Below are 19,758 nucleotides of genomic sequence, written 5' to 3' on the forward strand. Positions count from 1 at the left end.
GCGGCCCTGGGTGAAGTGCAGGCTGGCGAGGCCCAGGCTCCTTCCCCGGGCAGAGGGGGTGCAGAGGAGGACTGGGTGCAAGCTGGTGGCCCTGGGCCAACTCCTTCTGAGATGCCCCGTCCCCCCATGCCCGTTCCCCATGACAGTTGTGATGTCCCCAACCCAGCCGGAACCCCCTTGCACCCTGGGTGCTGGGCTAAGTGAATGTTCTATGGTTATTTCATTTTGTTTTTATGGTTTTATGGAAGGTATAGCTGGTAAGCAGTAAACTGCAAATATCGGAGGTGCGCATATTGGAGGCATTCTCTCTCTCTCTCTCTCTCTCACACCCCGCCCCCCACATTTGTAAAACCATCAGGACAGTGAACACATCTGTCACCCCCAAAGTTCCCTTGGTTCCCCCAGTAGATCCTCCCTGCTCTCCCCCTCCCCCCCACCCCCTCCCCCTTTCCAGGCAACCACCCATCTGCTTTCGGTCGTTATAAAGTAGTTTGCATTTTCTAGCTGTCCTAAAGTGTGCACCTGTTGTGTCCAGGTCCTTTGGTCCAGCATAACGATTTTGGGATTTGTTTGTGTGTCATGTGTTGGAGTGCTTTGTTTCTTTTTATGGCTGAGGAATGTTCCATGCTTTGCATGAACCTCAGCTTATTTATTCATTCACCTGTTGATGGACACTTGGGTGGCCTCCAGTTTGGGCTGTTAGGGATACCGCTGCTCTGAACACGAGGGTGCAAGTCTTTGGGTGGATGGGGGCTCCGGTTTCTCTTGTGTAAATCCCTCGGGGTGGAAATGCTGGGTCATATGGTCGGTGTGTGGTTCACTTTTTAAGAGATTAGGGCTAAGCATTTGGAACACGATGCCGGTGCATGGGAAGGTCTAGGCGTGGATCTTGTTCTATCCATGAGACAACTCAGTGACAAGAAGGGGAAACTGAGGACAGATCATACAGTGGGGAGTGGCAGAGCTGGGGCTCAACCCCAGGGCCGTCTGTGCCCAGAGCATCATCCATGGGCTGCACTGTGTCGAGCTGGGATGGAAGCATGTGGGCATATCCAGTGTCTCCCTTTCTCTCCACATGGCTGTGAGCAAGTCTAATTCTGCATGGTATTATCCCCTGAGGCCCCGGGGTCTGGTAGATGCTCAATAAATGCACACAGAAGCCCAGATGAGAGCCATAAGTCTGGCTGCCAATCAGATCTCACTCCCCACCCCCACCTGAAGCCTGCAGTGGCCCCTTAGTACCTTTGGGATAAAGCTTAATCCCCTTTAATGCAACTGAAGCTTGGTCTGAATTGTGGCCCTTCTCCTTCTGTTCCAGCCACGCTGGCCTCCTTGCTATTTGTGGACAGTCCTGCCTCAGGGCCTTTGCACCTGCTGCTATTCTCCCTGCCTGGTAGGCTCACCTCCCTGACTTCCCCAACCACGTCAGCCCCACACAGTCCTGTCTGTGTCATCCATCACCCTGTTACCTCCTCTACCTAGCCCTCTTTGCTCTTTGAAATTCTATTATATATTTATTTACTTAAAAAAAAAACCCTCATTATGCATTTACATAGCGCTTACTGTCTACCAGGCACCGCTCCAGGCATTCATTTAATGTGTGGTAGCTCATCTAAACTTTTTTCCAACTCCCTGCGTGAGTTACTACCCCCAACCCCCTTTACAGACCGAGGACACTGAGGCACAGAGTGACTCAGGCCACACAGCCAGGAAGCGCGTGAAGCCCAGGGGTCTGTGCTCAAGATCTGTCACCCCCGTGGGACCCACCTGACAGCTGCAGTCCCGGCATGGGGTGCCACTCAGTGTCGTGGGCAAACAGCTTCCTCTGTGCGGAGAGAGCAGCAGAAATCCTGGGGGAGAAGGGGCGCGGGTGGATCCAAACCCGCATCCTGGGCCACACTCCGCACCATCCCCGAGAGCCGCCACCAGGGCGCCTGAACTGTGAGCTCAGAGCCTCGGAGCGGCCTCGGCGGGTGCTGGCTCAGACGGCGAACAGATGCTCGCTATTTTAAACCCACTGTTTAACTCATTAAGACAGCTGTTTCCCATCCCCAAAGTCGGCGGAATTAGAATTAAATTCATTCCAGAATTAAATACACACATACACACACGCACACCCCGCAACCATTTGGAGGCAAAACTTGTTAGCTTTTAGGCAAGCTGTGCCTGGGAGCCCAGGGACGCGGCTCTGCGTCCGCCTGACAAGTGACATCACGGCCCAGTGGTTGGCGGCTGGGCTTGTGGCCCAAGTGCCCCGTGGGCCCACATTCCTGGGTCGGCCCAGGCTGCTGCCATCACAGTCCACTTGCCAACAGGGCATCCCCCTGGATTTCTCCTTGACCCCTCAGGCCCCACAGGGCCCGGACAAAACTCAGTGTTCGTCCCTGAACTGGCTTCCTCTCCCTGGTCCCAGGCCATCCTACCTCCACCTGGGGCTCACAGCAGAGTCCAGATTCACCTCTTCTTCCCCGTCTTACGTTCAAATGGTCAGGACTCTCTGGTGATGCTACTTCCAAACAGCTCTGCTCCGCCCTTGCCAGCTACTGCACTGGTCCGAGCCTCTGCTCCCTCCAGCCCGGATGCCTGGTCCTGCTTCCTCCCTAGGCTCCCAGATTCCATCGTTAACCCCAACCGGCTCTTTTTCCTCAGCATCCAGAGGGATTTTTCCTAGACCCTCAATCAGATTGTGTCCCTCTCTTGCTTGACATTCCCCAGGGCAGGGCCGTCCAGTAGAATTTTTTTGTGATGATGGAATGTTCTAGACCTGTACCCCCCAACACCGTCACCCCCATGTGGCTAAAGAGCACTTGAATTGTGGCGAGTGTGAGTCAGGAACTGAACTGTTAAATTTCACTTCATTGAGGGGGAGCCTGGCTGGCTCAGTTGGTGGAGCGTGAGATTCTTGATCTCAGGGTTGTGAGTTGATCTTGATCTCTTGATCTTGATCTTGATCTCTTGATCTTGATGTCGGGGTCGTGAGCCCCACGTTGGGTGTAGAGATGACTTAAAAATAAAATCTTAAAAAAAAATTTGCTTCATTGAAGTGAATTTATTTATTTATTTATTTATTTTTTTTAACTTTTTTTAAGATTTTTTATTTATTTATTTGAGAGAGAGAGAATGAGAGACAGAGAGCATGAGAGAGAGGAGGGTCAGAGGGAGAAGCAGACTCCCCGCTGAGCAGGGAGCCCGATGCGGGACTCGATCCCAGGACTCCAGGATCATGACCTGAGCCGAAGGCAGTCGCTTAACCAGCTGAGCCACCCAGGCACCACTGAAGTGAATTTAAATAGCCACATGTAGCGAGTGGCTGCCATGTTGGTTAGCGCAGCTCGAGAGGCCCTATGACTGATGCCACTGATGGCCTTCCTGGACCCCCCGGGCCCTCACCAGCTCCCCGTGCTGTTGGCTGGCACCCCCGCTCCAGCTCTCCACCCGAGCCTGCTTTGCTCACACCCATGCAGGCCGGAAGCGTCACAGAATCACGTTCTTCTTCCCTTTGGTAGCCTCCAACTAGTGACTTGCAGGAGCTGGTGCATAAATACCCCCACTCCTTCATCCCTCGAGTGACACATCTCTGAGATGCAAGCTCTACACTGTCCCCAGAAGTCCCCAACGGGACTGAGCCCCCTCTGCTCACCACAGTCACCTGCTCACGGAAGCCCCCCTTTTGGGCTCCTTCCCATGCCTCTCTCACTTTCCCGCTCCCTTCCTGGAATCACTTTCCACGTAAAGTCCTTGTACCCGAATCCTTGTCTCAAGGGCCAGGCTTTGCATTGCGGTTACCACAAAAGGCACAATGTTCATCTCTGTCTGCAAGACCCTCCATACTCAAGGCAGTTACCTCACTTGTCCTCAGACACACCAGACCCCTCCTGCCACAGGACATTTGCTCATGTTCTTCCTGGCCCTTAGAACTCTGGTCTTCCCCACCCCGTCTCCTTCTGCCAACTCCGCGTCACCCTTCAAGTCTTGGGTTACATGCTGAGCCACTCGGAGAGGACTTCCCTGACCACCGTCTCTGCCAGCCACCATCTCCCTCTGAGGCTTCCTCCTCCTCCCCCTTCTCTCCCCCTGCTCCTCCTCCTCCCTCTTCCTCTTCTTTTCCTTAAGGCTGTTTGAGTTTTTTAAATGTTTTGTTTGGAAATAATTTTAGACTACCGGAAGAGCTGCACCAGTCCCCATTGCCGAAAGTCCAGAGCTCCTATACACCCTCCGGCCAGCTCTCCTTAATGATGACATTTTACATAACCTGGCATGACGAGCAAAACCAGGAAATCGGCGTGGGTACAATATTGCTACCAAACCTACAGACCGTACTCGGGTTTGACCCGTTTTCCCACAGACTGTCCTCTTCCTGCCCAGGATCCCACCCAGAGCTGCTCATGTGCATGCTGCACACCTGCCCAGTGCCCTGAAGTCTGGGATGGCGGTTCCTCAGTCCCTCCTCATCATCGTCCATGACCTTGACATTTAGGAAGAGCACTGGCCACGGATTTTGTGGGACGTCCCTCAGTTCAGGTCTGTCTGGTATCAGCTCACCACAAGCCTGGGTTGTGCATCTCTGCCCCGATCCCTCAGGGGTGACGCGGGGGGTGACAGGGGGGTGACGTGGGGGGTGACGGTGAGTCCTCAGTGCAGGAGACCAGGAGCCGCGTGAAGCGGATGCATCTCATCACCAGCAATGTTAACCTTGATTCCACGGTGACCCCCGTGTTCCCCACTGGGAAGTTACCGTTTTACTTTTCGGATTAGCAAGTATCTCGGGAGCCCTGCTTTGGCACCGGGCCAATACCCTGCTTGTCCTCACGCTTTTACCCACAAATTCTTTTTTTTCTTTTTTCTTTTTTTACATTTTTTTTTTTTAAGATTTTATTTATTTATTTGAGACAGAGAGAATGAGAGACAGAGAGCATGAGAGGGAGGAGGGTCAGAGGGAGAAGCAGACTCCCCGCCGAGGAGGGAGCCTGATGCGGGACTCGATCCCGGGACTCCAGGATCATGACCTGAGCCGAAGGCAGTCGCTTAACCAACTGAGCCACCCAGGCGCCCTACCCACAAATTCTACCTCACGTTCTTGGATTCGTCTTGCCTCTCAGGCACTCGATCTTGTCTCTTCGTGGTCTTACTTCTGTCATGGGACTTATCACTGTTTGAAATATGCTTGTTCATTTGTTTGGATGCTCTCCTCCTCCACTGGACAGAGCCCTGGGAGGGTGGGAACTGGGTCTGTCGTGGTCACTTTGTCCTCCGTGTCCAGCCCGGGACCTCGCACACAGTGGGTACCCAGCACATATTTGCTGAACAAATAAACAAAATGAAATGACGCCAACCAGCAAATCCCAGGTCGATTCAGTGGAGTATGATTTGGTGGCACCCGAAGAATGTTCTAGAAGCAAATCCCTTCCCTCTCTTTGGGCCTCTGTTCAAATGTGCGTGCTTTGGGGAGACCTTCCTTGAGCACCCCACCTAATGCTGCCCCTGCTTAAATTTCCTTTGCTGCACCTCACACCCTGAAATTATTTTGTTTGATGGCTGGTTTATGCATTTAGTTAATTCGTTGTCTGGCTGTCTTCCCTCTTCTCAGCTAGAACAGAGTCTCTGTAAGGTCAGGGGTTTTGTCTTGGCCACGGTGGGTTGTCCGGTGCCTAGCACATCGTCCCATGCACCAGATCCCTCTCCCCAGAGATGTCTTCTGTCTCCACGAGCCCAGCTATGCCACCCGAGAGCCGGGACCTCGGGGCAGGAAAGGTAGGGAGACAACTGAAGGAGTCTGGCCTCGGAGGGCAAACCTGTTCATTTGCAGCCGATGCCTGGCCAGTGGGGCAGGAGGTCTGGGGAGTCTGGGGCCGAGAGGGTGGCTCAACCCCTTCTTGGCTGTGGCACTCAGGAGGGATTGTCCCCTCTCTGCATGCTGCTGGCTTCCTCCTGGGAGAAATGGGGAAAGGCACTGTCCCAAGCTCAAAGGGCAGTGGGAGGTCCACGGGTGATTGCATGGATCGTCACCCTCATGTTACAGATGGGGAAGGACGAGCTCGCTCAGCAAGGGCCACGTTGGGCTTCAAGTCCAGCTCGTCCCTCACCATGTCAGGCTCGTTCAGGTCCACAGAGGTGTGTCTTTGGCCTTGGAGCTGACAAAATCCACTGTGTATCTACTGTGGGCCAGGTGTAGGGCTGAGGGGTGGGGGGAGAGAGAAAGAGAGGGGGAAACAGAGGCCAACACAGATAAACATAGGCCTAAAGGACAGACACGGAGGCCACGGAGGGAAACATGACAGGCAAGAGAGAGTAAGTCCAAGAGAAACACAAAAGGAGACAGGGATGCAGTGACATGGACAAAGAGAGACATACATAGAGAGATAGGGACAGACAGAGACAGAGTCGGGGAACAGGGATAGAGGCAAAGACAAAAAGAGATGCTCACCCAGAAACGGACAGATAGAGAAGGAGGGGGGGGAGAGAGAGAGTCAGAGATTCAGAAGGAGACAGGCATAGAGATGCACAGAGAGGAGAAACAGAGAGACAGAGGGGCCCAGGTCAGGCTGCAGGTGAACGATTCACTGGCAACTTATCACTGACCCCTCGCACACCTCCATCTCCTCCCGCCAGCCCCAGCCCCAGCCCCGGGGGGCCACATGGTCTCCTGGATTGCAATCCGATCCGGGTTGTGTGTGCACTGCATACCTACTCATGTATGCACGAGTTTAACACTGAATGCCCCAGGAGATGCACTGGGGGAAGGAGGGAAGGAGACATGACTTTGAGCTCTGAGAAGTTATGGCCACAGGACACATCCCATCCCCCATCTGATATGTGTCTTATGTCTAACAGCCTGAGGAGCCAGACATCTTCAGTGTATCCCCGCCAGCACCACTGAACGAGGCTCCCCCTACAAACAGTGTGTGTGTGGGGGAATGTGGGTGAAAATCAGGCTTACAATTGTGCCCAGTGTCCCTTCAGGTTAGTTGTGTGGACACAGAAACCCCCTTTTAAGTAAAAAAGGAATGTATTAGTTCATCTAACAGTGGTACAGGTGTTGTGTGGCCTTCAGGCTCAGCTAGATCCAGGTGCTGATGTATTTAGAACCTGGGTCTCTCTCCGTCACTTTGTTCTGCTTTCTTATACATTGCCTCTATTCTCAGGCAGCATCTTAGTGTCAGCTCCCCCAGAAGCAGACCCTGAGACAAGAATTTGAATCAAGATTACTTATTTTGGCAGTGATTTCGGAAAAAACTGGGAGAGGAGCCGGGGCGGTGGTGGTCAGAGACAGGAAAGGCAGGGCAACTTAAAAGCAGCACGGTCAAGCACATTGTCAGGGGGGCAGTTGGGGCTCAGTCCCACTGGGGTCCTCTGGGAGGTGGTAAGGACATGTGCCCCCAGAGTCATTTCACTGGAGGAGCGAGATATGGTCCTACCGGCTGTGGGTCCCTGGCCGCCCCCAGGGGTGTTCATTGTCTGGCTCACCCCAGGTTACCAGCACGTGGGCCAAGAAGGTTCTAGTAGCCAGAGGAGCCCTCAGAGGGAGGCCCACGCTGCCGACACTTTGATCTTGGACTTCTGGTCTCCAGAACTTCGAAAAAATACATTTCTAAAGCTCTCAGCCACCCAGTTCATGGCACTTTGTTACAGCAACCCTAGGAAATCAAGACACCCCATTATCAACTGCTGTCTTTGGAGAACCCCTTTCTCCATCTTTTCCCCTATAACCATCCGTTGCTCCTTTATTTAGCAAATACTCCCTAAATATCAACTCTCCTGTTGTCCTCCTTTAGAAACTTGATGGGAGTCCATAAAATAAAAACCCCAAATCTCTTGCCACAAAGAGATGGGACTTGCAGAATACAAAGACACTGATGTTTTAAAATTCCAGCGGGGCCAACAACCGTCCCTTAGGAAAATTTGCAGTTGCTTGAAAGACATGAGAGGCGCCAGCACCAGCGACTTCTGGGGGTAATCCCCAGAGGGACAGCATCGGCAGGGGACCACTGCTCGGCCCCAAGCGCCTTCTCTGTCCTTCACTCACTCTTTCAGGGCTGCTGTCCCCTCTGAGTCACTCTCTGTCCCCTCTCAGCCCCTTCCCTGAGTCTCTGTCCCTGTCCCCTCCGTGGCTTCCTGGCCCCCTCTCCCTCTCCAGTCCACACCCTCCAGCCAGCAACCAGAGGCCTCTTTCTGAAACACTAATTGCTTTTTATTTCAGGAGTAATAAGTGAATTTGTTCCCATCACAAAAGAGCCAAGCAGCCCAGAAATATAGAGAGTGGAAATGGGAAAAACAATGAGACGATGCCCTGCCTCTCAACTTTCCTGTGGCTCCCGTCCTCTGTGGCCTTGCACACCCCTCTCCTGTCCTTGAGTCAGACCCTCTTTCCAGACACTCAGCTTGCCTGTTCTCCTTCCCCTTCCCTCCGCATCCTTCCCTTCTCTCTCCCTCCATCCCTCCCCCTCCCACTCTCCCTTCCCCCTCCTCCCTCCCTTCCCCCTTCCTCCCCCACCTTCTCTTCCTCTCCCCCCTCCCTCCTTCCCTTCTCTCTCTCCCTCTCCCTCCCTCCCTCTCCCCCCTCCCTTCTGCACCTCAGGACCTTCTCACTCTCTGGTCACATTCCCAGCATGCTGTTCTCTGCCCTCCTACACCAAGTTCATCCTTATTCACCCTCCGCTCTCAGCTAGGTGCCACCTGCCCTGGATGGCTCACACAGACCTGGGACAAGGATTCCAGGGAAGATTCCTTGCCTACAAGCCATTGTCACAATGTACCACCACCGGGGGTGGGGCTGGAGGGGGGGCCTCCCGAAACAACGGAAGTTTATCCTCTCCCAGCTCTGGTGGCCAGAAGTCCAAAGTCAAGGTGTTGGCAGGGTTGGCTCCTTCTCAAGGCTCAGAGGGAGAATCTGCCCCATGTCCTGCCCCCGCCCCGTCCCCCACCCCGGGCCTGGGGCTTCTGGCGGCCGGCCTCCCTCAGCCCTCCTTGGCTCGTGGATGCGTCACTCCGATGTCTGCTTCTGTTACCACCTGACCTTCTCCCCGTGTGTCTCTGTCTCTTCTCCATTGCAGGCGAGGGCTGCCCTGGGAGGCATTCGGCCACCGAGAAAACCTGGAGTAAGTGGTCAGCCTGACCAAGTGCCACTGAGGAGACAGAATGCTGTTCCTGACCCTGGAAGCAGCATTTGCAAAGCTCTAGAGTTCAAGGACACGTGATGCGTTCGCAGCATTGAAAAGCCTCGGGCTTAAGAGACTGGCAGGGTCTTGACCATCATGGCCCTGTGGGCCACAGAGGGGAGGCTTGTGGGCCACAGAGGGGAGGTGTGGGCTGCATCTGGAGGGCAATGGGTAGCGATGGGAGAGTCGGGAGGATTGGGATTTTAGAAAAATCCCTGACTAGAAGGATTTCAAAGCAGAGGCAGGTCTGGTCTGGGAGAGAGAAAAGGTCAGACCCGCCGCTGAGCACCGATCATGCGTTGCCTCATTCACTTCTCACCCCACCCATCTTATAAGATGGGTTTTCCTCATCATTATGTCTATTTTACAGATCTGGAGTCTGGGGCCCAGAGGGGTTGAATGGTTTACCTGGTGTCACGCAGCTTGTGAATGGAGACCCAGCAATCCAGATGTAAGCAGGCTGCCTAGCCCAGCAGGGGGCAGACTCAGGGTGGGAGGCTTGGGGGATGAGAAGTGGGGAGGACGTGAGGCTGATACCCAAGGCTGTGGCTGAGGATGGGGGGGGGACAGCTGGGGACGGGGCTGGAGAGGAGGCACTGAGGTGGGAGGATAAAGCTGGGGCAGGACTGGAGGCCCACTGGGCAGTGAGGATAGAGGATAGGGACTATCCACTCCTACCAGCTCCACCCTGACCTGGGCACCTCTCTCCCCCCAAATCAAATCTAGTTAGACTCTGAGGACATATGAACTCAGACCAATGTCCTGAGAAAGAGCTGGCCCCTGGAGAAAGGGCATTTCAGGCAGAGGGCACAGCCTGTGCAAAGGCCCTGGGGCAGGACCATGCCTGGTGTGGCCTGGTGTGTTGTAAGAATGGCAAGGAGGCCCGTGTGGCTGGAACAGAGTGACTAGAGGCGGAGAGAGGGAGTAGGTTTGGAATTTGGGTTTCAAGAACCGACCTCATGGGGGAAGGGTGCCCTGAACTAGTCTGGGTCCTTCTGGGTATCTCAAAAGGGGGTGACATTGGCACCTCTCTTGGTGGGTCTCTGGGAGTCTTTGGGAGATGATGCTCTGGAGTAAGAGTTATACGTGCTGGATCCGTGCCACTGGTGGCCATCAGCCCACTTTGTGGCACCTCTGAGCCTTATGAGGTCCAGGAACTGGGGATGCTCTGAGCGTTCCACAAGTTTTCTCAGAGGCCGCTAGGGCACCCGGGTCAGAGACCCAGGAATTCTGGCCTGGCCACAGCCCTAGGCAACTGGGGGCTCCTGGGGACAAGACGGAACAGGACGATGTCACAGAGGCCTGGGGCATCTAGAACCCTGGGGGTTCCTGGCCTCAGCGTCATCCACCAGCAAGGCCGCCTGGGTAGGTCAGTGGCTCCTGAGACGGCCTTCAAGGACACGATGCACACTGGGCTGCCGCCGGGAGCAGTGTCTGCCTAGGGACGCCCTGGTCCCAGCTGTCCCGCTTCCCTGCCTCTGAGCTCCCCATTCGAGCTCACCTCCCTGCCCATCTCGGCCACGGACCCCCGGCGAGGCCCTGGAGATGCCCGAAGGCCTCCCGTCTGCCGTCCCCAGCGGGACCTAGCTCCGCTCAGCAGCCGGAGGAGGAGGAGAGGCGGGCGGTGGCCATGGGGCGGCGACAGCAGCCAGCCGGGGCCCCGGCGGCCGTCAAGGCCTCGCTGATCCTGCTGGCCCTGCTGGTGCGCTCGGAGGCCGTGGTGCGGGCCGTGCTGGACGGCAACGCCAGCGCCGTGGACTTTGCGGATTTGCCGGCCCTGTTCGGGGTGCCCCTGGCCCCCGAGGGCGTGCGGGGCTACCTGATGGAGGCCAAGCCAGCCAACGCGTGCCACCCCATCGAGGGCCCGCAGCCGGGCAACAGCTCGCTGGGCGCCATCGTGCTGATCCGCCGATACGACTGCACGTTCGACCTCAAGGTGCTGCACGCCCAGCGGGCCGGCTTCGAGGCAGCCATCGTGCACAACGTCCGCTCGGACGAACTGGTGCGCATGGCGCACGTCTACGAGGACCTGCGGCGCCAGATCGCCATCCCGTCCGTGTTCGTGGGCGAGGCGGCCTCGCAGGACCTGCGGGTCATCGTGCGCTGCGACAAGGCGGCCCACGTCCTCCTGCTGCCCGACTACCCGCCGTGCCCCGACCTGGACTGCCACCCCGTGCTGGCCGTCTCCTGGGTGCTGGGCCGCGCCCTGGCCCTGCTCACGTCCGCGGTCCTGGTCCTCCGCCGGCTGTGGAACTGGCTCCAGGCCCGGTGGAGCCGGGGGCCGGAGGTCAAGCCTCAGGCCTGCCAGAAGGCGCAGGTCCGCACCTTCACGCGGAGGAACGACCTGTGTGCCATCTGCCTGGATGAGTACGAGGAGGGCGACCAGCTCAAGATCCTGCCCTGCTCCCACACCTACCACTGCAAATGCATCGACCCCTGGTTCTCGCAGGCCACCCGGCGCTCCTGCCCCGTGTGCAAGCAGTCGGTGGCCGGCACGGAAGATGGCTCTGACTCCACCATCAACAGCTTGGGCGACGAGGACCCCTCGCTGCCCGGACACCGGCCCCCCATCTGGGCCATCCAGGCCCGGCTGCGCTCGCGGAGGCTGGAGCTGCTGGCCCGAGCCGGCTCGCAGGGCCACTCCAGTGGCGCGTCCGTGGGGGTGGCCGAGGCCACGGTGTCCTCCCATAGGCCCCCAGGACCCCTGTGAGGCACTGCGGGGCCCCGGGCTGGCCACGATCGGGCCGGGGAGGGCGGAAATGCGGAGTGTTTCTAGTCTAGAGAGAATAAAGTGGGTTTGAAAGTGGAGTCTCGCCCTGACTGCTGTGGGGCCACCCGGCTTCTGGCCCCTGCGGCCACCCATTTGGCAAATCCCCGCGAGCCCGAGTCTGGCTCCCAGGGTCCGCGGGTGAGTGAGGAGAGCGGGGGGTGGGAGGGTGTCTCCAGGGCCGCTGTGTCGTCCGTCACACCAACGGTGGTGCTGGGACGCCCCGCACCTCCGTTCTGATCCTGGGCACGTGGGCTGCGCATCCCTGCTTGGCTTGTTCATTCTGCATTTCAGCATTTTTTTTTTAATAAAATTTTTACTTTGGACTGATTTTAGATGTACAGAAAAGTGGCAAAGGTACTAACTACAGAGAGTTCCCATGTACCCCTCGCCCGGCTTCCCTGCAAGGGGAAAGCATGCTCACCTGTCCCCACCAAGAAAGGTACATCTGTTACAGTGAACTCACCTCCAGCTTTGATCTGAATTTCCCCGTCATTGCCACTTTTTATAGTGGAAAACGTCAAACACACCCAAGTAGAGAGAATAGAATAATGATCTTCCCCATATGCACCCATTACTCAGATTCAACGATTATCTATCCAGGGCCACTCTCGACTCATACACCCTTCCACTCTCCTCCGTCCGTTGTCGTTCTGATGCAAATGCCAGATGGTTTTCATCTGTAAACATTTGGTGTTTCTAAAGCAGCAGTGCTCACCTGGATTGGGGATTTTGTCCCCAAAGGACTCTGGGTGATATCTGGAGACATCTGTGGTTGTCATGCCCCTGGGGGGGTTCCTGGCATCAAAGGGTTAGGGGCTGGGATGCTGCTCAACCCCCCCACCAGCATGCAGGATAGCCTATGATGACCCAACCCCGAGGTCAGCAAGGGGGACAGCCCCTGCTCTAAGATAAGACTCATTTTTTCTTTTCTTCTCTCTCTTTTTTTTTAATGCGGGGCTTGAACTCACGACCCGAGATCAAGACCTGAGCTGAGATCAAGAGTCAGATGCTTAACTGATTAAGCCACCCAGGTTCCCTTAAGATAAGTCTCTTAAAAAAAAAGACCCACAAACTTCAGTATTATGTTCAAAATAACAGTTCCCTAATAGCATCAGATATCCATCCAGCGGACGCACGGAAATGTGGACGCTTGTGAGGCGCATTTCTTTATGTTGTCTGGGTCAGGACCAAGGTAAAGTCTAGAGTCGTTGGTGGTCTCCTAAGTCTTAATCGACAGCTTCCCCATCTCTTGCTCTCTTACTTTTGCCTTGCAATTTATTTGTTGAAGCCGTGGGGTCATATACTCTGTGGCGACATCTCCCACCTGGGTTTTGCCCAGCTTGTCCTTTTGGTGCCATTTAACACGTTCCTCAGTCTCCTGTGCCTCCTGCCAGTTTGCAGCTGGATTCAGAGACCAGCTCAGATGTGGCTTAATTTTATGGCGAGTAGTTAAGGTGCTTCTTCAGAAGGGTTGGGCCATATCAAGGGGTCTTCTGGACAATGAGTGAGGGGCAGTTGCTTGGCCACGTGCCAGGCATGATGAGGAAGATCAGGGAGGGAACATTGGATCTGACACTGCTGACCCTGGAATTGTAAGAAGGAGGTGAGTGTGCAGGAAGAGTAGTCCAGGCTGAGGGAACAGTGCATGCAAAGGCCCTGGGGCAGCACCAGGCTTGGCACGTTTGAGGAGCAGTAGCAAGGAGGCCTTTGTTGCTGGAGCAGAGTGAGCAAGGTAGGGGGACAGGGAGGAGGTGAGGGCAGGAAGGGGACGGAGGAAGTTGGTACAGGACCTTGTAAATTTGGAGAAGGAATTTGATTTTTATTCCAAGGTGCTGAGTAAAACCACTGGAGGGGTTTTAAGTAGCTCAGAGAAAATCCTTCTCAGCAGCACTTCTAGGTCTGTTTTCCAGATGAGGCAATTGTGGCCCAGAGAGGCCAAGTCACTTGCTTGGGGTCATAGAGCAGGTGAGTGATGGTGGGATTTGGACCCAACAGTTTGGTCTTGGGAGGTCCACAAGTGAATATGTGTGTGTAGTCAAAGATTTCCTGTGTTACACATATGAAAGTGTTTTTCAATTGTGCTTTGCTGTCTGCACTTCATGACAAAGCTGGGAAACTTCGAGGTGGCTTAAGGAAAAAGGTCTCCCTTCTTGGATTGATGATGGCAAAGGATAGGCCCGTGGTCGTGGCTCTGGTGTGTGTGTGTGTGTGTGCGCACATGTGGGCATGTATGTGTGTAGAGGTGGGCTGAGGTCCTTGCACATGATCCCTGAGGGGCTGCAGCTCTGTGATGAGGACCTCACACCCAGTTTCTGAGGGTCCTTGCTCCCAGCTTTGCATAATGCCACAAACAAAGGCTACACTATCCAGGGCACCCTGTTTTGGCCACTGGGGATGGTCTATGGCACTGCCAAGGCGAGGACAGACCTCTCTGTCCAGTAGGCATGAGAGGGGGTGAGAATGGAGAGGTGGACTGGGAGGGACAGATGTAGCAGTCAGGATTGGGCTGGTGGTGGGATACAAGACTCAACCAGAGCATATTAAGCACATGGGGCTCATGCATATGAAGAGTCAGTGCAGGTATGGCATGGAGGCTCTATGGTGTCCAGGGCCCAGGCTCCTTCTATATTATTGCTCCATATCCTTAGCAAGTGGTCACCTTCTCATGGGACAATACAGCTGCTTGAGCTCCTGCTATCACATCTGCATTCCAGTCAATGAGGAGGAAAGGGTGAGGAAGGGCTCCCCACTTCCTTCTAAGGACACATCCCAGAAATCCCGTATACCACTTCTGCTCACACCCCATTGGCCAGAACCGAGCCATGTGGCCACACTTGCCAAAAAGGACACTGGGAAATGTAGTCTTTATTCTGAGTGGCCAACAGTCCCACTGAAAACCTGAGGTTCTATTCCTATGGAAGAGGGGAGAACAGATATTAAGGCCAGCACTGCCTGTCACTTGGACACTGTGGAAGCTGGCTTACGTGTTTGTTAAAGGAGAGAAAGAAAGAAAGAAAGAAAGAGAAAGAATCCTCTCGCCTCTAGCTTGAGCCTCCTTCAAGATCGCAGGCACCACAGGGAAGCAGGCACATCCCCGGTCATGGGACAGATGACTTTTCTCGAAACCAGGCTGCCAGGGGAGGGAGTGAGCTCACCGTCCCTGGGGATAGAAACCAGCTCTCACTGAGGCCTTGCTATGCTCCAGGACTCAGGCCACATGGCTTCCACCAATAACCCTGCCCGAGCCTCAGTTTTCCCATCTGTACAGTGGGGACAGCAGTAGCAATGGGCCCCGCAGGGCTCCCGAAGCATGGACGACGCTAACACAGTGCCTGTCGGTATTTGTCGAATGACTAATTGACCTGCCCACAGCCCAGCTAGAATACTGGGTGATCAGAGCCGTGAGAAGGAAGCTCTGGCACCGTGTTAGCCCAAAGGGAAGTGCTTGCCATAACCCAGAAATGTAGGAGGCTTCCTGGAGGTGGTGTCTTCTCTACTGAGAGCAGGAAGGGCAGGAATCAGCACCGTGAAAAGGAAAAGTGATCCTGGCAGCTAGAACAGCATGCGCAAAGGCCTGGTCTGGCATCCAGTGGGTGCTTAATAAGTGTACATAGAGTCCTTGCCCCCCCGATTAGAACCTGCCCCCTCCGAGAAGGGGCCTCAGCTTCATCCCAGCTTCCTCAGTCCCCCAACAGCCAGGCCTGGGCCCTTCTCCAGCCGCCTTCAGGGAGGCTGGGCACTGCCAAGCTTGGCGAGACCAGCCTGCGCCAGACTCCTTGGCCCTGCTTGGCTGCTACTCCAAGTAAGCCCCAGCAAAGGCCTCCTCCCGCCCATCCAGGCAGTGTCCTTCTGTGTTGTCTAAGGGGCAGTGTGGCCAAATGGGGAAACTGAGGCTTGGGGGTGGGGGGTTGGAGTCAGGGAGGGCAACAGCCACCGGCACGACTCCTGAGCACAGACGCTGTGCCAGGCGCCAGGCCACATTCTTTCCGCACGAGCTCCTTGCAGCTTGAGCCAGGCTCCTGCGCGATACCCCCATTTTCCGGAGGGAGAAACTGAGTCTGTGAAAGAGAACATGGTTTGCCCAGGGCCCCACACCTGGCAGCTCACTCCTGCACCGTTTTTAAATGGCTCTCACTTTGAATTCTGCTTTCTGCTGGCCTCCACCTCTCCAGTGTGGGTCACAACTCCAACTGTCCCTACAAAAATATGCTTTGGCCACCCACTCACCTAGGTCTTTGCTGGGCAGCCTAGACGCAGCAGTGACCGAGATGGACCCAGCCCCCCGCCTGCATGGGGCTCCCAGTCCGGTGCGGGGGAGGGACCACGATGAGTTGGGGGGTGCGGCGCAGGGGCTGTGAGGGCCCCAGCCTGCAGGGTCGGGGAACACTTCTCAAATAAGGGGCATCTACCCCAAGACACGAAGGATAGAACAAAAGCAATTTGGCAAGGGGTGGAAGGGTGTTCTAGGGAGAGGGAACAGCATATTCAAGGACCCAGAGTCCTAAAAGGCACAAAGACTCTTAATCTACTTGGACACAACTCCCGCCTCAACACACATACGCATTTTTAGTTATAACAGGTAATGACACTCCAGGTTTATTACAAAGCTCTCTTCAGCAGCCCAAGAGCGCGTGGCCTCGACTATTCTAGAAAGACAAACGGAAGTAGGTCCTGTTAGAATCAATCCCATTTTTCCGAGAAGAAAATTGAGGCCCAGAGAGGTTTAAGTGGTTGCCCTAGGGCAAACAGCTCACAAGGGACAAAGCTGGGTTCTGAACCACAGAAGCCCACCTTTGGAGGCCGTTGGCATCACTTCTGTGCCATCCTCATGGAGAACGGTTGAAATGAAGGAGTGAATGGTGGAATGAGAGGCAGAGCGATCTACTTCTCCCAGGCCAGGTTTCTCAGGGTATCCTGCACCCCTGGCTCTGTCCCAGCTCCTCCTCCCAACCTGCTTTGGTGGGTGCCAATCCACTCCAGTGTGAGCTGAGGACAGTGTGCTCTTCACCTCCTCTGCTCCACACCCTCTGCTCCTCATGATACAACCAGTAAGGAGCAGATTCCAAGGACCTCATTGCCACTCCCAGTGGCTACGGGAGGCAACTGTAAAATGGCGGAGGCCACAAGGAGGTTGAGTGCCAAGTTCTTACCCCGATGGCATCTGGAAGAGGGGAGAGAGGCTCTGGTTCCTCCCCTGGTCCTCCTTCCTTCCTCTTCCTCTGTTCCCACCTCTTCTCCACGCCCTGCCCTCTTCCTTGCCCACCCCTCCCAGCCTCCCAGCCAGGCCCAGGAGGGGAGGACGTTTTTAGGAACAGATGGCCAGCTTCCTCGCCCAGCATTCTGTCAGTTAATTAACGCCGCCTGTAATTAAACTTCCCACAAATTAGCTGTCAGCTACGCTAAAGGGAACCGTCCCTCTCAAATGCCACCTTGACTTGCTGAATTGTGAGCCTTGTCGACAAAATAATTAAAGGCAGAGGGAGGCAACCAAAATTTGGAGTCTTTTTTCCCCTTAATATCTCTATCTGTGTCCATGGCTACACGCTCCCGTCCAGGACTTGGGAACACAACCAGGCTGTTTTCTGAGTTGCCGCAAATTAATGCCCTCCACTGCGGAAGGAATTATTATTGAGCACCTGCTGTGTGCCAGGCACCGCGCTGGTAGCTGGGCACCCAGCAGTGACCGAGATAAACACTGTCACTGTTTTCTCGAAGCTTCCATCCTTGACACACACACACACACACACACATTTTTTTTTTAAAGGAAATAAGTGAAGTTATTAGAGCTGCGGGAAGAACACTCAGGGAGAGGAAACAGTCAGTGCAAAGGTCCTGAGGTAGGACTAGCCACGCTGGAGGCAGGACCAGGTGGAAATTGAGGAGGGGGGTAAGTGGGTGGATTTGGGATTCACTTTTCAGGCAGAGGCAACAGGGTTGGCTGATCTATGGAGGGGGAGGGTAAGAGAAAGGGAAAGCAGGGAGATGCAGATCTTTGGCCCAGGAAGCAGAAGAAATGGATAGTTGACCCACAAAGTTGCCGGATTTCCAGAGAGTGAAGCCTTTTTCAAAAAAGAGAAGTCTTCAGCCTCAGACAGGCCCATTGTCAAGGCCAGGGGAGTGTGCTTGGATGGAGTGAGGCCCCCAGCCCCAGCCCCTCAGTCTCCCCTTGGTGGGGGGGTTTCCCTGGCATCAAGGAGAACGCTGCCCACACCTATTAGAACATAATGAGCCCCTCGGAGACCCCTCGGGAGAGCAATGATGTGCCTGCCGGACGCCCAGGGGCTCCAGAGGCTTAAGCCCCAGTTCCTTGGGGTCCGAGGAGGGTTTGGGGAGCTTTGCCTGGCAGGCAGGAAACAATCATGGACCTTAGTGTTCTTGCCTTTCCCAGGATACTTTGCGTCCCCAAAGGACAGATTTCAAGTTTTTGAAGCATTCAGGGCCTTGGCAGAAGCTGTACTTTCTGCCGGAAATACCCTGTCCTGCCTCCTTCCCTCCCCCTTTCTTAACCGTCATGTCTTTGCTCAGGTAACACCTCCTCCAGGAAGCCTCCCTGATGCCCCAGCCTGAGTCCTCTGGGCGGGGTCTGCTTTGGTCCCTGTGGTGGTCCTGCTGCCTTGGAGAGTGGGGTAGCATGTAGGGGGCTCAATATATATTATTTAAGAGTAAATACTAACAGAGCTTATCTGAAACCCTTGGGACCAGATATGTTTTGGAATTCAGAATATCCTAGATTTGAAGACACTGACAACAGGCACTCAGCAGATACAATACTGTGTCATACCCCCAGCAGGGCCTGGGCCGCCCGATCCCCCTCCTGGTCAAACACAGCACCAAGACAACAGCAAGAATCACAATAAATGGGGCAAGGAAAACTATAGGTTACACTTCAGTAAAGGCTCAGAAATAGGAACGCCCCAAAGCCTGGCTTGCAGGCGCTCTCCTCGGCTGCTGGGAGGGAAGGCAAAATGGTACAGACTCGCAAAGACTGTTTGGCAGTTTCTTAAAAAGTTAAACACACACACCTACCATATGACCCAGCCATCCTCCTCCTGAGTGTTTGCCCAAGAGAAACGAAAGCATATGTCCACAGGAAGACGTGTGTGACAATGTTCATAGCAGCTTCATGCAGAACAGCCCAACACCAGAAAGAACCCGAACGCTCATGAGCCGGTGGCCAGATAAACAAGCCACCATCCATCCACACAGAGCAGGACAGCAACGACAAGGAATGGGCTACTCGGATGCGTCACAACTTAGCGGCACTCCGAGAGCATCACCCCCAGAGCGAAAGAAGCCGGGTCCCAAAGACTGTGTCCTGTGTGATTCTATTTATATCCATTTTAAAAATAGGCAAGGTAGTCTGTGATGATGGAGCCAAGAGTTACCTGGGGGAGTTACCTGGGTGTGGGTGGGGGATATTCCCTGGGAGCTCCTACCCCCACCCCAAGCCTTCTGGGTGGTGGGATGTTCTATACAGGGTCCCAACTACGGTAAGCAGGGGGGAGGCACAGTTCTCAGTGACAAAATTCAAGGAAGCACCAAAAAAACTCAGCAATCAAGGTAAGTAATATTTGACTGCAATATTTTTATTTATTTATTTTTTTTTTCATTTATTTATTCTTATGTTAATCCCCATACATTACATCATTAGTTTTAGATGAAGAGTTCCATGATTCATTGTTTGTGCATAACACCCAGTGCTCCATGCAGAACGTGCCCTCCTCAATACCCACCACCAGGCTAACCCATCCTCCCACCCCCCTCCCCTCTAGAACCCTGTTTGTTTTTCAGAGTCCATCGTCTCTCATGGTTCGTCTATCCCTCCGATTTCCC

At 54.7% G+C, this 19,758-nt stretch overlaps 1 protein-coding gene across 1 annotated transcript; it reads left to right on the plus strand.

Annotated features, from left to right (window-relative positions):
• The first annotated feature begins 5,663 nt into the window (after positions 1-5,663).
• ZNRF4 (zinc and ring finger 4) lies at positions 5,664-11,956 on the plus strand. The gene is given in 3 exon segments (XM_034997586.1): positions 5,664-5,751; positions 10,401-10,541; positions 10,544-11,956. Coding segments are annotated over 3 exon segments (1,551 nt in total). The 3' UTR covers positions 11,866-11,956.
• The last annotated feature ends 7,802 nt before the right edge of the window (positions 11,957-19,758 follow it).

This window comes from Mirounga leonina, unplaced genomic scaffold, assembly GCF_011800145.1.
Source record: "Mirounga leonina isolate KUSES-001 unplaced genomic scaffold, KU_Mleo_1.0 Mir_94, whole genome shotgun sequence".
Lineage (NCBI taxonomy): Eukaryota > Metazoa > Chordata > Mammalia > Carnivora > Phocidae > Mirounga > Mirounga leonina.